General features: G+C 47.1%; 1 protein-coding gene across 1 annotated transcript in view; it reads right to left on the reverse strand.

The window, feature by feature from the left end:
* Nucleotides 1-373: 373 nt before the first annotated feature.
* The window catches only part of CSRNP2 (cysteine and serine rich nuclear protein 2), a 40,720-nt gene continuing 21,726 nt past the window's right edge, over nt 374-19,367 (reverse strand). The window contains exons 2-5 of the mRNA XM_060252431.1: nt 11,807-12,055; nt 9,963-10,222; nt 3,478-3,774; nt 374-1,969 (exon numbers count right to left, since the gene is read on the reverse strand). Of these exons, the coding sequence (XP_060108414.1) occupies nt 1,085-1,969; nt 3,478-3,774; nt 9,963-10,222; nt 11,807-11,957 (1,593 nt within the window). The 5' untranslated portion in view covers nt 11,958-12,055 and the 3' untranslated portion in view covers nt 374-1,084. The remainder of the gene's footprint in view (nt 1,970-3,477; nt 3,775-9,962; nt 10,223-11,806; nt 12,056-19,367) is intronic.

Raw genomic sequence — 19,367 nt, forward strand, 5'->3', positions numbered from 1 at the left:
CACACCAGTGCTCAAAACTTCAGTTCTTGATAAGAGATTTTAGAGATTTTACAGCTTCACAAAAAAGCTCACACCTCCCCCACCGAAGTCCATGTTTGCAGAACCAGATTCGAGGAGGGTTTTAACCACGGAGGAGGCAGCCCCTCCAGCTCGGAACGCAGATTGGAGTGTTAGCCATGGATCACAGGATGTCCCAGTAAACATTCAGCACAATTTTTGTTTAAAAAAAATTGATCCCGCCAGCCCATGCTAAGGCTGGCAAGACGGAGAGTGGGTCCTCTTCAGATGAAGCTACTGGTTTCCGCATGAACTGTAGATGTAAACCAGTCACTGTCAAAGTTAAACCCCTATTAATTTAGTTTCATTAAATAAAAAAAAGAGCTCCTCTGGGGAAAGAAGGGCAGCAAGTGTTCAAATAAATAAAGAGGCGGTAGAGCTTTAGGGGCTGTGCAACCGGCTTGAGCACTTTGAAGCTGATATGGTCACAGTTTCCAAAGAACGACAGCACTGAAGATGACGGAGAGCATGATACGGATGGAGGTGGCAGCAGTAGCTTCGCCCGGGAGGAGAAGCCGGATGGAGAGACGCTCCGCCATACGCACGCACACACATTCACGCGCACACACAGACCTTTGATATCATATAGCAACCTTCTCCTTGCTGACCTCGCCCCCCCCCTCCCCCAGCCCACTTCGAGCGCTTCCAAGAAAAGGCAGCTTCGCTCTATTGCTTACATGAGAGACACATTCATGTTTGGTCCACGTACGAATGGGCAAGGAAACCTCCCTGCAGTTCCGCCACGGGGGGAGTTCTATCGAGACTGTCCCTTTATCCCTGTATATGGTCCAGCGACTCCAGCGTTGACAGCTCGCTCCCCCTCCACCGATCCGCAGGAGGCAGCCCCTCTCCCTCAAGGCAGCCATGAGCGCTTGGTTTAGTTCATTCTATAATGAGCCTGTACAAAGTAGCCTCCCTCCCCCTCCCCTCGATATTACATAATTTGCAGAGGCCGTAGCCTTCGGAATAAAACCTCTCTGTCAATAAATAGACTTCAGGGTAAGAGCTGCGATAAGACTAGGGTGCGTCACACTGCCAGTGCAGGGCCCAGAGAGTGTTCTTCTGAGGAAGGCAGCTCACAGACTCTCTCTGGGGACTGCCCCACTCCTTGGGGGCACAAGCTGTCCTGTGGCACATCTGGGTGGAAAGGCAGGGGACCTTCAGACGGAGTGCTTTCGGAAGGAAGGGGATCCAGGGACAAAGCGGCCTTCCCTGCTTCCGCCCTTTCGGATGCCGCTGCTCTGCCACAAGGCATCAGCGAGCTAACGGGGACAGAGTAGACACTCAGCTCCTTCTCATCCGTGTAACAAGACGGGATCTCGGACTCCTCCGCATTGCTCTCTCCCTTCACCCCCAGCACCGACCTTTGGTCGACCTGGTAATACACGACAGGCCCATTGTTCAAGTAGGGCTGGTCACCCTCAGCTGAGCTCACTTGCTCAGAGCTGTCCGTAAAGCACAGGACCGAGGACCCCGGAGGCAGCTGGGCCTGAATGAGGATGGGCGTGGCCAGGCTGGGGCACATTCCCTCTGGGACCGCGAGGGGCTCCTCCAAGATGCACACGCCAAGGCTTTCCACGCTGGAACCGCTGCTAGAGTCTTCTTCTGCCTTCAGCCGCTCCAATTCCTCGGCCGTCTGCAGGTGCATGACTGCCGTTTCGTTCTCTGCCATGAACTCCTGGAAGTCCTGCGTCTCCGAGGACTGGGTGCCCAGCCAGTCGTTGCTGGGACCGTGAGGGGGCTCTTCCTCCAAAGTCTGGGCTCGGCTCACCTGCCGCTTGTTCTCCAGCTCTAGCTTCATAATGGTGTGGAGGTAGTGAGTCCGCACCCGGATGGGATTAAATTCAATTCGCCCCGCCATGTTCCCGCAGCCATCCCTGGAACAGCCGCACGGGAAGGACATTCGGTCCACCTGGGTGGGGGAAGCGAGGGACAGTGAAACTACGGCTAATGAGAGCACAGTGGAAGCAACGGGGTGGAACAGAAGTTTGGCTGTGATGGGGAAGGGAACGGATACTAAGGAACATGCAAAACCAATGCAAGCTTACAGGCAAGCAACTGCACAGCAGAACTACAGGGCAGTATATGCAGTCCCCTGGCCAATCCCTGTGGATGCTCTCTGGTTACCTCGTCATTTTTAAACTTCAAGGAGAACCCCAAGTATCCTGCATCCTGGAGTATCTGCCCAACTGCCGAGGTTGCAAAGAGGCATGCTTAGCAGAAGCAGATTTCCCAAGTGACCAAATAATATAATTTTCTGACGCTGGGAAAACACAAAATTTTTGTAACAGAAGCACTTTCCTGAAAAGAAAAAAACAAACAAACTCCCCTCAGACAATAAAAACCTTGACACCCTCCCTCCCAATCACTATGACATGTTTATTATGCAAAGAGAAACTGTCCAGAAAGCATTAAGAATGTTAAATAAAGATATGCCCTATGCACATAGATGGAATTGAAAAGAAAAACAAGCAGGAAAGATGTAACGCTAGTGTGCAGAGGAAGTGTGCAATTTGGAACCAGGTTCAGCATTCTAAGAATCAACGTTCAAAGAGTGAGCTACTCACTCTTATGGGTGTAAAGAAAGACTTACAGGCTATAAGCAATACTAAAAACTCCAAATTGGATGACGGTGGACACAGATCCATCAATACAACCCAAACCTCGTGGCTTCTGAAATGCATCATATTGTATAAGCGATACTGAGCATTTCAGAAACTGGGAGGTGGGGGGATACAGAAGAGAGTTACGAGAGTTCAGGATTTCTAGCAGACAGGACTGCAGTATCCTAAACAGTTCCCTGTCCTTCCCTAAGTCTAGCAGTAGTGAAATTGCAACAACATCCACAAGCATGCTTTAAAACTGCACAAATGTCACAGAAATCCAGGCTCAAATTAACCTTTTCCACAAGGCAACCAGCAGAAGGCAGCAGAGGGACAGCAGATGCCACATGCTCTCAGCAACAGGACAAGATGCCGCCCCCCCTCCCCCCCACAAGAGATTGAGTCCTCTTGCCCTCCTCAGCACAGGAAGAAACCTCCCCCTCCATCTACTCCCCAATTGCCTCCGCTCATGGCTGCTTCCACTCCACCACAGTCCCAGCAGGAAACGATCTCAACAGACACCCTTCCCTTTTGAAAAGACACTCTGGTCATGGAGACGGATTTCTTGCTTTGGAGACCAGAGAGAATAAAGGCCATATTTCTTGCTGTCACATCCCACAAAATCTTTGGAATATGAAAATCTCAACAGGCCCTGGCAGTGTGGCAGTTGACAGCTGTTAAGGAGGCTCACGTCCCTCCCACAACCCACACCTTGCAAGCTCTGACCCCCCCCCCCGCCATGTCCCTCAATAGCCAAGACAGACACACAGACAACGCAGCATAGTTCAGGCCAAAGCCTAGCGGTTTCCCCACTGACCTGGCATTTAATTCCAGCCTGGCTGCAGGCACAGGCCTCAGGATCACAGTACAGTCGGCAGTCGCAGCCACACTCCTCCCGTGAGAGGCGGATGGCACGGAGCTCTTGTTTTTCCTCAGCATCGATGCGATGAACCCCAGAGGCCCGGAGCAGGGCCCGGCGCCGCTTGGTCGGCAGCGGCTGCAGGAAGAAGTAGTCGTCCACCTCCACGTTCTCCACATCGATGTCGTCATCAGAGACGTCTTCTAGAGTCAGGCCGTCCGCCTCTTCTGACTCCACTGTGCCGTTCTTCGTCAGCTGGGAGGGGGGAACACAGGTCACAGAGAGGCAAAGTTAATCTTTAGATCTTGCAAGTGCACTCAGCTTTCCAGCCTGTGAAAGACAAGATTTCCCTTGGGTTGAAATCTGCAGCAATGAAGGAGCCATCCTCTTCCCGCCACAACCCAGCCACACTTAGGTTGCATTTAAAAATGCAAGGACAGCAAGGGAATGGTGCTCCCACCCCCAGTAGAGCTCTGAAGATGCAGAGCATCTGGTTTCAAACTAGGCACGGGGCAAACTGGCGGGCATCATGTTCCAACTAAACACTGACCACTGGTTTGCACGGGTAGCAGCCCCCCTTTGAACAAGACACTACACCAGGGCCATGTTCTACACGCAAATCTTTCTAAATCACCATTATCAAATTTAAAAGCAGCCTTTAAGAATCCAGGCAGTTTGCCAAAATCACATGTATTCAACACATCTGGGTGTTTGCTTTGCAAGAGAAACATCTGGTACCTGGCAGAGAATTCAACATCCTAAGAACCTTGGATATCTTTTAAACACACACATCCCAGACTCCTAGCATTTACACACTTTGGAGGGAAGAGCTTGGAAACATATGAGCAGTTCCTGGTAAAGGGGTAGGGTCTTTGGTTCCCTGCACTGTCTTCATGTCCTTTGCTACTGCAACTATTTGCCAGCCCAACCATCCCCAATCTTCACCCCTTGTTCCCTATTCCCTCCCCTAACCTAGTCCTTAAGATAGGACACTTCCCAAGTGGGTCTGCTGCAGAGAGAGGTGGTGGGACAAACCTTGGATCCCCTTTTAGCCTCCACCCTGAAGAAAAGGGACTATTCCCACCCTGCTTGTTCTCTGGCAAGGGAGAGCCACAAAGCTCCTTCCTGGGCCTTTCATATGCTGCTCTCCAGCCTTACCCAATACCTGCCTTGTCAGAGGAATAAGCTCTAACCTCCAAAACAGGGCTTTATTTGGCTTTTCCCCCTTCCAGCTGCTGCCACAGACCCTTGTGCTTCTGTATCAAGCTTCTCCCACCCACACACACATAATGGGGGGGGGGGGGCTCCTGAAACCCCACAATTTACAAAAGCCCCAAACATGTCAGATACTGCATTCTATTCTCAGGTTTACCTGAAGCAGATGTTGGGGGACCACAGACAGCAAGTTACATTCACACCATCTCAGCAAGGGGATCTGGCCTTATGGAATTCAGTTTTGCCAAAATCCACACTTGTATTTCTTCCTCATGCCAGGCCAAACAGCTCTCCCTCCCACAATGGCAGAAAAGACACACAGAGAAGGAAGTGATGCCATCTTCCCTCAGGGCCATTTCACGTGGCAGCAGACCCAAATTTGTCACCAGAGAGAGAGAGAAGGAGCCAGTTCTAGCTTCCTGCCAAGTCTACTTGCTGCATGACATATGCAATCACAGATGCACACCTGCTTGTTGTATCTGCACGCTACATTTGGTTTTTGAAAAGCTTTTACAAATGCTTCTTGTGAGGAACAACTCCCGGACCAAAGTGTGTACATTTTCCTCAAAAGCACAAAAAAAGCACAAAAGAAGAAGAGAGTATGTCTGGTGTTCTGTGTGATGGCTTGCAAAATAAATCTGCCCTTATTTATTTGGATAAACACATGGAGGAGAGGTCCATCAGTGGTTATTAGTCACAAGGCGTAGATGGAACACTATGTCTGCGGCAGTGGTGCTCTGTATTCTTGGTGCTTGGGGGCAACAGTGGGAGGGCTTTTGGAATTATGGCCCTGCTGATGGACCTAATAGCACCTGGGTTTTGACCACTGTGTGGCACGGAGTACTTGATGGGCCACTGGCTTGATCCAACATGGCTTCCCTTATGTTCTTATGTATTAGTTTTTTAAGGTCACTGCTCACCCAAAGAGTGTCAAGATGACTTACAACATTAAAACCATATAAGATAAAAGCAACATAAAAACAAATAATAAAATATTAACATTAAAATATTAAACTATTAAAATATGTAGCTAGCACCATGTCACTAATAAAAACCCAGAACAGCTGGTTAACCTCAAAAAGCCAACCTGAACAAAATAGGCCTTGCATGCCCTGCGGAAACTAAACAAGCCCAGAAGGGCACAGGTATCATCCAACAGTGTGTTCCAGAGGGTAGGGGCCAGAATTGAGGCAGCTCAATGAGCTCTCGAGACCAGGTACCTACAAGACGCCCTTAGATGATGACTGAAGGAAGTTGTTTGTGTGGGGATGTAACGGGAGACATGGTGCCATAGGTAAAGTTTATATTACTTATCTAGTGCTATCAATTTAATCATAGAGCTCCCTGGTGTACAGTGGGAAGCTGCAGTATTGCAGTCCAAGCTCTGCTCACGACCCGAATTTGATCCCGGCGGAAGCTGGCTTCAAGTAGTCAGCTCAAGGGTTGACTCAGCCTTCCATCCTTCCGAGGACAGTAAAATGAGCACCCAGCTTGCTGGGGATAAAGTGTAGATTACTGGGGAAGGCAATGGCAAGCCACCCTGTAAAAAAAGTCTGCCATGAAAACATCGTAATGCGACATCACCCCAGAGTCGGAAACGACTGGTGCTTGCACCTTTACCTTTACCTATGTATTCAACAAAATAAGAGATGGCTACCATGACCTGGATGTTCCAGGCAAGCCTGATCTTGTTGGATCTTGTTAAGTTAAGCAGGGTTGGCCCCGGTTAGTTCAGGGTTGCTACACAGAGGCAAACCATCTGTTTGTCTCTTGCCCTGACAGCACCTTCCGCCACCTGCCCGAAGGAATTTACAATATGCTTCAAATGGGGCACACAACAGCAGTTCTAATGAAGGAGCTACAAACCAACAAGTCGTTGTGTGCATTTTCCAAGGAAGGATAAAAGCCTACATGGCTGCTGTTGTACCATGAGGCACAGAACTTACTGCATTCCTCAGAATAGAAAGATTTTCTTTGCAAAATTCTAGGCTCCAAAGTGCTCTCTCTCCCACACACACACACACACCATGTATCATGTTCTATATCCTTTCCTTTGTTCTACTCTAATATTTATCTGTAACAAGAAAGTTCCACATTCTTCCAATGCAACTGGAATCTGCTTAGCTTATAAAACTTCTGTTTTGCAGAAATTAAAAGTTACAGCATCCCAAAGAAAACCAAACAAACAAACAAAAAAGGACGAATATTCATGCCATTTTTATTCTGTGAACAGCCTCAGAGAATCCATAAAACCCTCCATCTTTCAGAAACAGCCAAAGTGCTCTAGTTTCTATAAACAGGCAGTTTTAAAAAGGACCTGTAAAATTCAGAGGTCTCTAAGTATCTGTTCCCAGTAAGATGTGCAGTTATCTTACTCCCGAGACAGCATTTATGGCCTCATAAGCTTCGAAAGTAAATTCCACTATGAAATCTCACAAGCACTCTCTCTCTCTCTCTCTCTCTCCCTTTCTCTGCTGCCAGGGCAAAGTAGACATTGCTGTGTTTTCTCCAAATTTGTGTAAATCCTCACAACCAATATTAGTATGGCTTAAGGCAAAAAGATCTGGTGGCACAAACAAAATCAGTGGAAGCAATTTCATCAGACTATTCGCGAGATTACAGAGGGACCAATACCTTGGAGACATGATGCAACGAAACCTTTCAGGAGCAACTGAGGTCAGAACAATGCTACCTGCATGATGGCTCCATTCTCTGTCCCTTCACAGCCAAGATGCGCTGTTCAAAGGGATAGCAGTGACAGCCAGGGTGGTATGGCTGGCCACACTACTTAGGGGACACCACAAACCGTTACTAAGGAGTCTCTCACTGGCAGCCTGGTACCTGGTGTGCAAGTTGCTATTTTACAAGGTGTGTGTGGTGTAGTGGAATTCACCAGATTTGTTGTGTAGCCAACAGCCAAACAGGAAGACAACCGGGTAACAAGCTTAAAGATTTATTTGCCAGGCAAATGGTGATCAAAGAAACCAGTTTGCAAGCGATTACATCCAACTGAGGGTGGGCTAGACGATTATAGGCATCAGTTACATAGTGTCTGGGCATGAGCAACAATTTTTTTTTCCTTTTCTCTATCTAAGAATCTACATAAGCGGGGAGGTGACTGAGACCCCATATGGAGCTCTTTGAAAGACAGTGGGGGGAAATATGAGTGTTATACGTGGTAGAGATTATGAACATTTCCACTCTACTGGCCACTTGGAGAGCACAACATTCTCTCGGCTCACAGACAGAGACGTTGTCCTCCAGGGCATGAAGATGCAGTAAACTGGGTTGCATTATCTTTCCTGCAATGAGAAGCAACTTCACTTCTTATAGCTCATTTTGCTTCCAAGGAGGAGTTTTGAGTAATGTGTGGGCAAACCATATTTTTTTTAAAAAGGAGGAGGATATGGTCATTTAGGTCAGATGACTAAGAAGCAGGATGGATACTGAAGCTAGGAATAAGTAAGGTGAAAAATGAGCAGATTTCAGACCCGCAGTTCTGCAAAACTGTTTGCCCTCATACTTTAAGCCTTCGCCAGAGGTGGCTCACGCATTTCCAAGAGGTTCCCCCCCCCCTTTGGTTCTCAGACAAAGAGGTTTAAGTCAAAAACAGCACTAGGCCCAGTTCTCACAAATCACACATGGAGATAGTGTAAAAGACTAGTGTTAGTGCTGTACCACTTCAAGCTACAGGTGGGAAATAAATATATCCTTTGCACGGTGTTAAGTGTGTCAGAGAGAAAAGGTTCTAACCTAAAATTTCCCCCAAACATTCTAAATTTTCAGTCCAGCTTTTGGACTTTTTTTTTGTACAGAGATGCTGTCCACCGTGTGCCCATCTCCTGTCTCCTTAAAGCAATCCAGGTCCAGACATCAGTTTAGCAATTCATCTGCTGCTTGTGAGAACTAGGCCACAGAGAAGGGATCAGTTGGACTAAAGGATGGGTCTGTGTCTCCTGCTGAGCCGGTTGTCATGGCAGCAGGAGACTGAGGAAGGCCTGATTGGAAATTCTAGGTTTGTAGACAGAAGCATCCAGTCTGGGAAGGGAAACCTAGTTGCTAGGCAACCCATGGGACACACAAGCCAGAAGGCCAGAAGGCACGATATAGAGAAAGCTGGGGCTTGAAGCTTGTTTCTAAGGGAGGGCAGTAGCTTAAGACCCAGAATCTTTGACTGTAACTCCCAAGCCCCCTCTCATATCAGCCTGTCAGAAAACAGACAGCTTGTGCAAAAGCTGGTGCCAGCTCATAAGAGGAGACCAGGCTAGAGCCACGAGTCGATCAGTTCCTCACAGTCCTGCTATAAGCACTCTGTAGCAAAAAAGGGATGTTTTGGGGGGAGCCCTCAGCTCCAGTAAGCAAAACCATGGGTCTTCCACCATGTCCAGCACGGGTCTTCCACCATGTCCAGTCAGAAAGCTCTCTTCAAACATAGGCTCTTGTACCCTGAGATAAAGTTCTCAAAGATCCTGTGCTCTTGTTTCTGCAGACAGCAAGCTCACCTGCTTATTCACTGCTACTTGTGAAGGCCTGTGTGTGTTTTCAACCCCCCCTCCCTCAGTACTGAGATATAGGGTACAGCTAGGGCTGCCAGCCTCCAGGTGGGACCTGGAGATTGCCTGGAACTGCTACTGGTCTCCAGCCTACAGAGATCAGCTGCTTTGGAGGGTAGACTCTGAGGTGTTAAACCCCAATGAGGTCCTTTCCCTCCCCAAGGCCTGTCCTCCCCAAACTCCACCACCAAATCTCCAGCAATTTTCCAATCCAGAGCTGGCAACACTAAGTACAGCACTAGTACAGACCAACAGAAGTAGGGGGGAAACCTGCAAAATAACTAAGTATACACAAATAGCATAGTTTTCATTATTGCACTGCAAGTATAACAGAACACTAGCAGTCCTGCACATGCACCACAGGGAAATAAAGATCAGGCATGTCTTGCACAGCCCTTTCCATAGGCAAGTCTCTAAAAGTTCGGGAAGGAGGAACAATTTAGTACCACAAATGCCGCACAATGGACGTGCAAAGTAACAGACGTGCAAAGTAAATTTCCTCTGGTGGCGGGGCTATACTACTTGTGTATGTGCAAAGTAAATTCCCTCCGGTTGTAGGGCTACACTACTTGTAGCATGCACAGAGCTATATCCAAAAGTAAGGGAGCAGCACAGAACTCTCCCTGACAGAATTGATAGAGACAGCTAAGTCTTTATGCCCACTCAAAAAGGTACCTTCATTTTCTTGGCATGCAGCTTCTCCTCTTTCAGGTGTTCTCGGAGGATCTCTCGATGATTCACTTCCTGTTCCTGGGCAAATTCACCAAGGGTGTACCTGCGGACGGAGTTGTGGCGCTGGGCCATGCCCAGGGAGCTGCCTCCTTGGCTGGGCACACTGGTAAATCCCTGACGCCTTGCAAAGTAGTACACAGTCACCTGGTCAAAGCGCACATTCTTCCTGCACAGCTGCTTCTGCCTTTTCAAGATGGAGGTTGCTGAGATGAGAAAACAGGATTTTGGATAACACTGGAGGCAAGAAAAAGTACCAACAAAGCAGAACTGCCTCCTCATTCCCATGTATTCCCCCCTCCCTTATCACCAGGATGCCTAAAGATCCACGTGGGTACAATTACACTGTGGTTATATCTGCCACAGAGCCCATCTACATCACAAGACATTTTGAAGCATTTTGTAAGAGTACACAGTACATGCAGACTGCAACAACTGATGATACCACCACCCTACCGTGCAGCTGTACAATGCATGAGAAGATCAGTATTGATAGGCAAAATAAACTTCAAGGGTGGTTGCATTGATAGATTTCAAGAAACCTCAGGGTTCCATTCTTCTACTACAACAGAGGGCGGAAAAAAGGAGTGTATTTCAAACAATATGTTGTCACCTGAGTGGCTTTAAAAAAATGTCCCTATGGAAAAATCAGATGGAGCTGAGATGGGGCCAGTGTGGTTTAATGGCCTGTGTTCAAGACTAGGATCTGGGAATCCCAGGCATAAATCTTTACTCTGCTCTGGAGGCTTGGTGCATGATCTTGGGCCAGTCACACACTTTCAAATAACTTGACATAGGGCTGTTCTGAGGATGCAATGGAGGAGCTGAGAATGACGTAGGATACTTTGGGTCTCCTCTGGGCAGAAAGGTGGGGTATAAATGAAGTAAATAAATTTATTCAGTCAAGCCCTTCCCCCCCAGTCCTGCGTGGCCACCAGTTTCCACCCAAGACGTGCTTCCCACATCACTCTTTAAAGTCCAGATGATCTAAGCAATAGTGAAACTAAGAAAATATATGTAAACCTACCAGAATATTAGAAATGAGAGCTGAATTTTAAATACTACACACTAAGCCACATAATTTTAAATAGATACCCCTAAATACCACCCTGTTAAATGGGTGAACCCATAATTAACTCAGTCCAAAGCTTATCCATTGCAACCATTTGTTGGTATATTTAATGTCCTATGTGGGGAGAAAAGACAACAAATGGTCAATCAAGAAAACTGTGGCCTATGAGATTCCTCTCTAAATACTGTATTTGGTTAATTTGCTAAGGGAACAAACATAATGCAAAAAGCAGATAGCTCTGAATACATCCTCTCCTAGGATACAGCAGGGAAACTTGAAACCTATTGTACATTCCAACCCTATAAGGTCCCAATCCAACAGCCAACACTACTTTTGTAGTTGAAAGTTACACGAAATGCTCTGATCACAGACATTACAGAATCTGAGTTCCATTCTGCAAGAGGGACTGCTGCTAAATCACAGACGGAAAGTTTGAAGTCATGTGAACAATGCTACCCTTGAGAAAAGGATATTCTAGGCAGCGTCCCTCTGAACTTCTGAAGCCATTGCCACAGGCTCCGCTTTAAACTGCTTGTTGCATTGGTTATGCTATTCAATTTGGTTTTAACACCGAAAAAGCGCTGACTAAGTGGGGCTGTCTACAAGTATCTGCTGTTAAAGCAGGTAAAGTCTACTGCAAATACAGCTGGAAGTTTAACGCTGATATCCCGAACAGAGCATTGTGCATTTCAAAGGTCCCTGTGACCGGGCCACTTACGTATGAAGCCGGTACAGCTGGGAGGATTGACGCTGTCGCAGCTGTCTGCGCTGTCGCTGTTGGAGATTTCATCATCAGAGTTGGAGATGGGCGAACCCACGTCCACATCATCAAACTTCCTCTTGAGGCTGGCGCTTGCGATGGCATCCATTGGTCTCTGGCTCGCATGGAGAGCCAAAGAACAGAAAGGGGACTAGTGTCAACGGAAGATCTTCAACCCCAGGCCTACTGATGGGATTTACCAGGTACCTAATAATGGACAACGGGTGGAGGAAACGGGGGGGAACAAAGAAAGAGTTCTTTAAAAATAGCCACACCATGAAAGCAATGCAGCATGTGGACACAAATCTAGGGACCATGCCTTCTGCCCTGGCCCCCTGCTGATTCCCCATCACTTTCGTAACACTAAATCAAAGCGCAGCACAATGCCATAAGAAACTCCCAAGTTTGCTTCAAGAGCAACAGCTGTCTGTAGTCTTCCAAGCATCCCATCCACCCTCAACTTCTGGCCACCCACAAAGCAGCCAGTGCTTTGGAAAGCCAGGCATGGGAAAGCAATCCCTGTGTCTGCATGGCCTACACATAGCCCCACCACACACACACAGAGGGAAGAGACAGTGTAGATTCAGAACCTGTTGCTGGCTCTTCTCCCTCCCCCACGGTGGTTTAAATAGCTCTAGTAGAAGCTTCCTGCTTCCTGTAATAGATCCCAAAAGATGAGTTTGGAGAAGCATCTCCCATATTCAAGTTGCTCTCTCCATTCAGAACAAAAACAGAGCAAGCCCAGGTCAGTTAACACTCTATGAAGTCAACCATCTACCTCTGGCACATGGATGGGATTCCTAGGATTGGATCACAGGAATTATCCCAAGGTTCCTTCCCACTAAGGAAGAAGTCCTCTCTTCACCTTAGGTCCTAACCCATTGTGTGCTATAGGGTCATCCCATACAGACAGGTTTTGAAGTCCAACCTCACTGCAAGTACCCAAACTGTTCTTTGCACAATCTGTAATGCTTTCATTAAAAGGTAAAGGTAGTCCCCTGTGCAAGCACCAGTCGTTTCTGACTCTGGGGTGATGTCGCATCACCATGACAGATTTTTTATGGGGTGGTTTGCCATTGCTTTCCCCAGTCATCTACACTTTCCCCCCAGCAAGCTGGGTACTAATTTTACCGACCTAGGAAGGATGGAAGGCTGAGTCAACCTTGAGCCAGCTACCTGAACGCAGCTTCCACAGGGATCGAACTCAGGTCGTGAGCAGAGAGTTCAGACTGCAGTACTGCAGCTTTACCACTCTGAGCCACAGGGCACCTAACAGCAGCTTATAGGGTACTTAGCAGCTTATATCAACACATCTTCCCCTAAAGTGCAAGAAAATGCTTTTAGTTTTGAAAGGTGAGAGGGAATCATTCACACACAACTTCAAATTATGCCTCTATGGTTCCACGCTTGCAAAGAGCTGCATGCTGCCAACCAGTGAACTAGCAGTCCTTGGCGCCCAAATGTTAGACTGTTAAACAAGTTAAAATATGGGAGAAAGGAGAAAACACAATGGACTTGAAAGCTCTCTCCAGACTTTACCTGCAGCAGTTCAGTCTAAAAGCTCTACAGGTGTTCTGGAGGCCAGCCTTGCCTTTGGCCTCCTAAATCTAACTATGTACAGTCAAGGTTTACAGAACTCCATACCTGTTATGTAATCTCTAGAACACAAGTCTCTAAAACAGAACAGTTGCCTCCCTACCATCACTAGCCCTCAAAAGAACAGTTGTCCCCCTGCCAAGATACAGGGGCCACTTCTAGCAATCTGTTATAATCTGTCCTTCTTAGGGATGGGTGAAACTTTTGACAGACCAGGGAGTGGTCATTCTGCACATTCTCAAGAACCCTTCTATAACCTGCAGGCCTTGTCCGTTGCCCTTAATGTACATCACTCCAATATTCTACAATCGTGGTGTTCACTCAGTGGCTCAGAAGCTACTGGTGGCTCTTCTAAGAACAGCTTGCCAATGAGGCCCCTGCCCCATGTTCCAGAAAAGTGGGCACAGCCATTGCTTGGTGGGGCTTGTGGGTGGCATGCAGTTCCCACCTTGAAATATCAACTGCCAGAGGGACCGGAGAATGGGTGAGTTGCAAGGCCTAAACTCTACTTTTTGCTCTAACCTGCGCTCCATACTCACTGACCCCTGTGAGCAAACAGAGAAGAGCGACCAATACAAAATTGTCTTCCTGTTGTCAGCTCAGAACCAATTGGTAATTGAAACTGTTGCAAAAATTTTATAGTTAGCATCTAGGAGGCGTTTAATGCATTTGCAAATTGCCATTTAATGGGTAGATTGATTCCTTGTTATGTTTGATATCATGCCAATAAAGGTTATTGAAGTCTTGAACTGCCAGAGGGACTGGAGAATGGGTGAGTTGCAAGGCCCCTGAGCGGTGAGCTCCATGCTAGGGATGAAAGTAAAGGGAGCTCTTTCGTAATGGGGGTCCATTTCATCATTAAAATGGACCCAAGATAAAAACAGACAATTTTATTTTGAAAAACACAACACAACCTGTCAATGATTAATCTATATCAAGGCTGTGATGATGCAGGGGCCCTGAGTATGAGGGCTGGGTCAACATATGAAGCTGAGTGATGTGGTGAAATGGGACCTATTGCTGTTGAATGCAAACAAAGAAAACAAAACTCCTTGCTGGTTGAAAAATCAGCACAGAGAGAAGTTCTAGCTACCCCTTCTCCTGCAGCATGAGAATTCATCCAGAGGTGAACTTAATTAAAAAAAACAACCCCCCAAAACCCCATCCAGCTTGATAAAGAGTTTTGCAGAATGTCTGATGTTGTAACTCTGCCTTGCAAGGGATGTGCAGGGACCACAGCAGTCCTTTTGGTTGTCAGCAACTGTGAACATAGCTCTTCATGAGCAGTGGAGCATTGCTGTTCTAAAAGTGCAATCCCTTCGCTCTTTGTCCGAAAGGAATAAACTAGAAAATGACAGACTGCAGAAAAATCTGGGATAGCCAGAGGGAAAACAAACAAACTAGATGTACCCAAAGTCCAGGTAAGCCCACTTCATTTTCAATGCTTCCAGCACAAAATTCTTTTTTTTCAAAGCCATAAGCAGAATTCTAGACCCCCTGAATGCAAACTGTTCTTGTACAAGAGCATAAAGATTCTGAAGATACCAATTGCTCTCCTATTCCTGAATACGTTTACATGCCAGACATGTGCGGTATGCATTCAGCTGACTCCCAGTGATTAAATTTGGCCTTGCTTGTTGTGCACTGAGCAGACACCAAAAGAACAAGAGTCCTGCACATGCAAAATTCCTCAAGATGACAAAATGGGGATCCTGAACAAACCAGGTCTTTGGCTTTGACAGAGTTGGACCAAAGGTTGGACTGCAATGGGAACACAATCCACAAAGGAATATACTTGTTTATGCCAATTACAACAGTGGCACTATTATACAATATCTGTATCTTAGTGTGTGGTGGCAACTGAACGCCACCTATAAAGGCATGTATGGCTTTCTGTGGTAGCTGGCATGGGTCCTAAATCAGGGCTGGCATCACACACAGCATTAGGCTGGAGTGGGATAATCCTGCCAATCTACTGCAGTCACATCCTAATCTCCCAACAGTGAGAGACTAGGTTAAACCCTGAAGCACAAGTCATGATATTTCTTCCAAAAGGCTTAAATGGGTGTGACCAAAGGGATGACCTAGATCAGCGAGCCTTCACTCATGGATGCAGTGCAAATGAAGTATAAATCCACAAAAATGAAGTATAGATTCCCTGCTACCACCTATTTGTCTTCATCCAGTACTCTAAAATGGAGTGCAGAGCCAATGGAAACAAGAGTTGCTCATTAACCCCACAGCAGAACAAGAAAGTATTTGTAGCACCAAGGACCACCACTGATAATTTTGCCATCACTGAGGCAAAAAACAGGCAGAAGGGACCAGGAGGCAGAGTCCTAGTAGATGAGTCGTTTCGCCTGTACCAGTGGCATGTATATGAAAGAGTGGCATGTGTATGAAAGAGAAAAAGAGCCAGTTTGGTGTAGTCGTTAAGTGTGTGGACTCTTATGTGGGAGAACTGGGTTTGATTCCTCACTCCTCCACTTGCAGCTGCTAGAATGGCCTTGGGTCAGCCATAGCTCTGGTAGGAGTTGTCCTTGAAAGGGCAGCTGCTGTGAGAGTCCTCTCAGCCCCACCTACCTCATAGGGTGTCTGTTGTGGGGGGAGGGGGTGTAAAGGAGATTGTAACTGCTCTGAGATTCAGAGTATAGAGTGGGATATAAATCCAATATCTTTATCTTCTTCAGAATTGACAATGAACCATTTTGTACTTTTTTGCCTTGCGCAGGTAAGGACAGAGGAGGAACAAAGGGGAAAATATTTTTTGCCTTCAAAAACATTAAGCAGTCTGTAAAGAGAGGCCCCAAGGTATGGAAGCGGTACTGCTTTCTCCCTCATCTCAGCACCGCATCACCAGCAGAGTATCTTCCCTTTCCATAGCAAGCAGGATGCTAGTAGGCAAGAAATGGAAGGTAGATGCAAGCACGGGGACAAGAGATGCTTCTCCCTCTCTTCCTGATAGAAGGGAAGAGACAGAATTAAGACTACCTTATCCTTGAGCAATGTTGGAGCTTTTGGTATTCCTCCCCCCGCCCACAAACACACACATTGCCTATTATACTTGCCTGCAACTAATTAGAAACACCTCATTTAAAAGTAGTATGCAAGGCACTACCGCAGAACATGCTCAATTATAATGAGAGGCTGGGACCCTGAGGATTCCGTGGGGAGCCCTTCCAACTACACAGAGGAGTCGTAGTGGTCACAGACCTTCTTGTATGGCAGAGTTATCATGCATGCAGCATACTTGGGAGCTGAAATCCTTGCTGAATGCCAAGCCCTTACCAATGTTAAGCCACCAGCTGCGATACTCTAATTTAAACTCACATCTAAAGAAATGCAAAGTCACTTGTTCCCTCCCTCCATATCCCCTTCATGCTTCATCAATGTCCTATGAGTGAATGTGAGTGTGTGTGTGTGTGTGTGTAGGGGTGCTTCTGAGATTATGTCCCAGTTTTCCATTAAGAGGAAACTGGTAAAAAAGGTCAGATGAGTCCCACTTTGGCAGAAGTGTCCCGACGCTTTAGGGCCCTTTAGGAAGAAATCAGAGCTTAAATCTCTCTAAGTGAGCAAGCCCCAAACGGCTTGCTGGAAAACACAGCTTGCACACACACACACACACAGAGATGTGTGCCACAAATTCACGGGGTGGTGGCTGGGCTTATCTCCCCCACCTGAATTGTTTCTCAGCAGTCACAAGAATAGCAGCAGGCAAGCCTCAAAACGCCTCTGGGTTCTTAGCAGTCATCCCTGCACCTGTCTATGGCACAAAGTCATCCAGATACAAACACTGCAACATTACTATTTTTCTTCTGGCCAAGCCACGTGTGCTACAAATGCGGGCTGTAAGTCTGGATTTAGCAACAGGCCCTATTCTTAAAATATGCAGCACTGTCATTCATTTGTCTGCAGCCGAGCTGTTGCCAGAAAGCACAGCTCCACGCAGAACAGGAGACTGAAGCCCACGTATTCCTTCCCTTCCAGTCAGGGCCTCAAAATGAGTTGAGTTAAAAAGGCCAGGCAACCTTTCAGCATAGATAGTTAACAGTACAGGTAAAGCTATGGATGCCAGAGGCCTCCCATACATATATCAATCTCTCCCAACAGGCTACTCTTGAAAGAGTACAGCTATTAAGTGGAACTGATGTGGGCCCCTCCCCTGGGAGACTAGCTTCTGATTATCAGTTGAGACAGGAGGCTGTTTGAAAGCCAGAAAAAAGAAAACACACACACACACAAATTAATTAGGATTTTTTGGTTCTGTCTTTCTGTAAAAAAAAAAAAAAACCCTTGCTACATAGCAAGCAGCAGAGTCTTATTAGCTCTGCCCACTTAACTTTAGTGTCTGACGATGGGAGGGGGGGAGGAGGAAAGGAGAGACAGACAGATAAATGAGATGTTCATCTTTGGGATGTGGTTACAATTAAAGCCCTTTCGCACTTCATCCATCCCCATTATCTCTCTAGGAAGTGCACAGATATTTAGATTGTCTCTAGAAAGAATAAATGCACTATACAGTGCATACAGATTCACCTTCCTTACACATCTCCGCCCGCTGGAATTTGTGGTCGATAGCAACATAAAATGTTAAAAACAACAAAATCCATGTGTTATACCTAAACTCAATCAAAACCTTGAACCCTAAAGCTCTTCAGCAGCTTACCTCCAGACACCCAAATGCCGGAACCCAGCTAACACTTTTACATCACATCCAAAAGGGCCTCTACTGTGTTGCCCAGTTTCGTTTCCTGTCATGCACCAAGACATTCATTATGGAACAATGGCCTTTACTCTGCTGGGGGACAGAAGATTAGTGTGAGCCTTTGCTTGCGTGCTGCGCCTGATGGCTGGGAACAACGGTCCCGGGCTTCCAAGAGAGAAACAACTTTTCTAACACGCCCCTCCATCTTCCCCCAGGAAACACTAATGGGGCAGGTGGACACGAGCAGAAGGAACAGTTTATAAAAGAGGCAACTGCCATCCTCAAAGGACATGTCAAGACAAATGACACACTGAAGAGAAGCAGAGGAGGAGTGCGTGAGGAACTCCTACATTTCCCCAATACCATTTGCTGGTAAGCATCAGCCGGGTCCTTAACCTTCAAAGCAGCAGAGTAAATAAAGAAAATGGATCACACAGTAAAGCCCTTTGCAGGGGCTGGAACTCCACCCTTGGGAGTTACAGCTGAGTTTGAAGGAAGGTACCACTTCACCCGAAGCAGAACATGAGAAGCCAGGAAGCTGCTACATCACAAGTTTTTTTTAACAACCCCCTGCCACCAACTCCTCTTTTTCACGTGCTGTGTATGCAGAATCTCACCTTCCCTGGAACAGGCCTACGTTCATGTGAGCCCACCACCCACCCAGACCAACCCTGCCTGCTTCCCCTCTGCACTTGCCTGTTCCCTTCAAAGTCCTAGCAACCGTTCCCATGGCAACAAAGCCGAACAAATGGGCTTGAAAGAAGCATGCCCGCCAGCTGTGGCAGACGGCGGCAAGAGGATCCTGGTTGCTGCGGCTGAGTTCCCTGGGGTAGGAAGAGGGTGCTGCGCTCTAACAAAACACTCGAGAGGACATTCTCAGTCACACGCATCAATTCCACTTCTGAACACTCAGCTTCTTTTTAAATAATGTATTTCAACCACCACCACCCTCCCCAAGCCTGAAACCCCCCCCCCCCCAAAAAAAAAAAATCCCACACAAGAGGTTTCTGCTGTTCTTCTGCAGAGAGAAGGGAGCTGAGCAGACAGTACTCATGATGTGCTTGGCAGTTCCCTAATTACCCACTACAACTTTTTCCACCTTTCCTGAGTGCCACTCTACTTTGTAATATACAAAAGAACCTGGTCAGCTTTAATTCTGGGCAGGAACTAGCCCTGCATCCACATACAGTGCAGGCCCAGCCACACTGCAGACTGGGT

Source organism: Heteronotia binoei, chromosome 13, assembly GCF_032191835.1.
Source record: "Heteronotia binoei isolate CCM8104 ecotype False Entrance Well chromosome 13, APGP_CSIRO_Hbin_v1, whole genome shotgun sequence".
In the NCBI taxonomy this organism is placed as follows: Eukaryota; Metazoa; Chordata; class Lepidosauria; order Squamata; family Gekkonidae; genus Heteronotia; species Heteronotia binoei.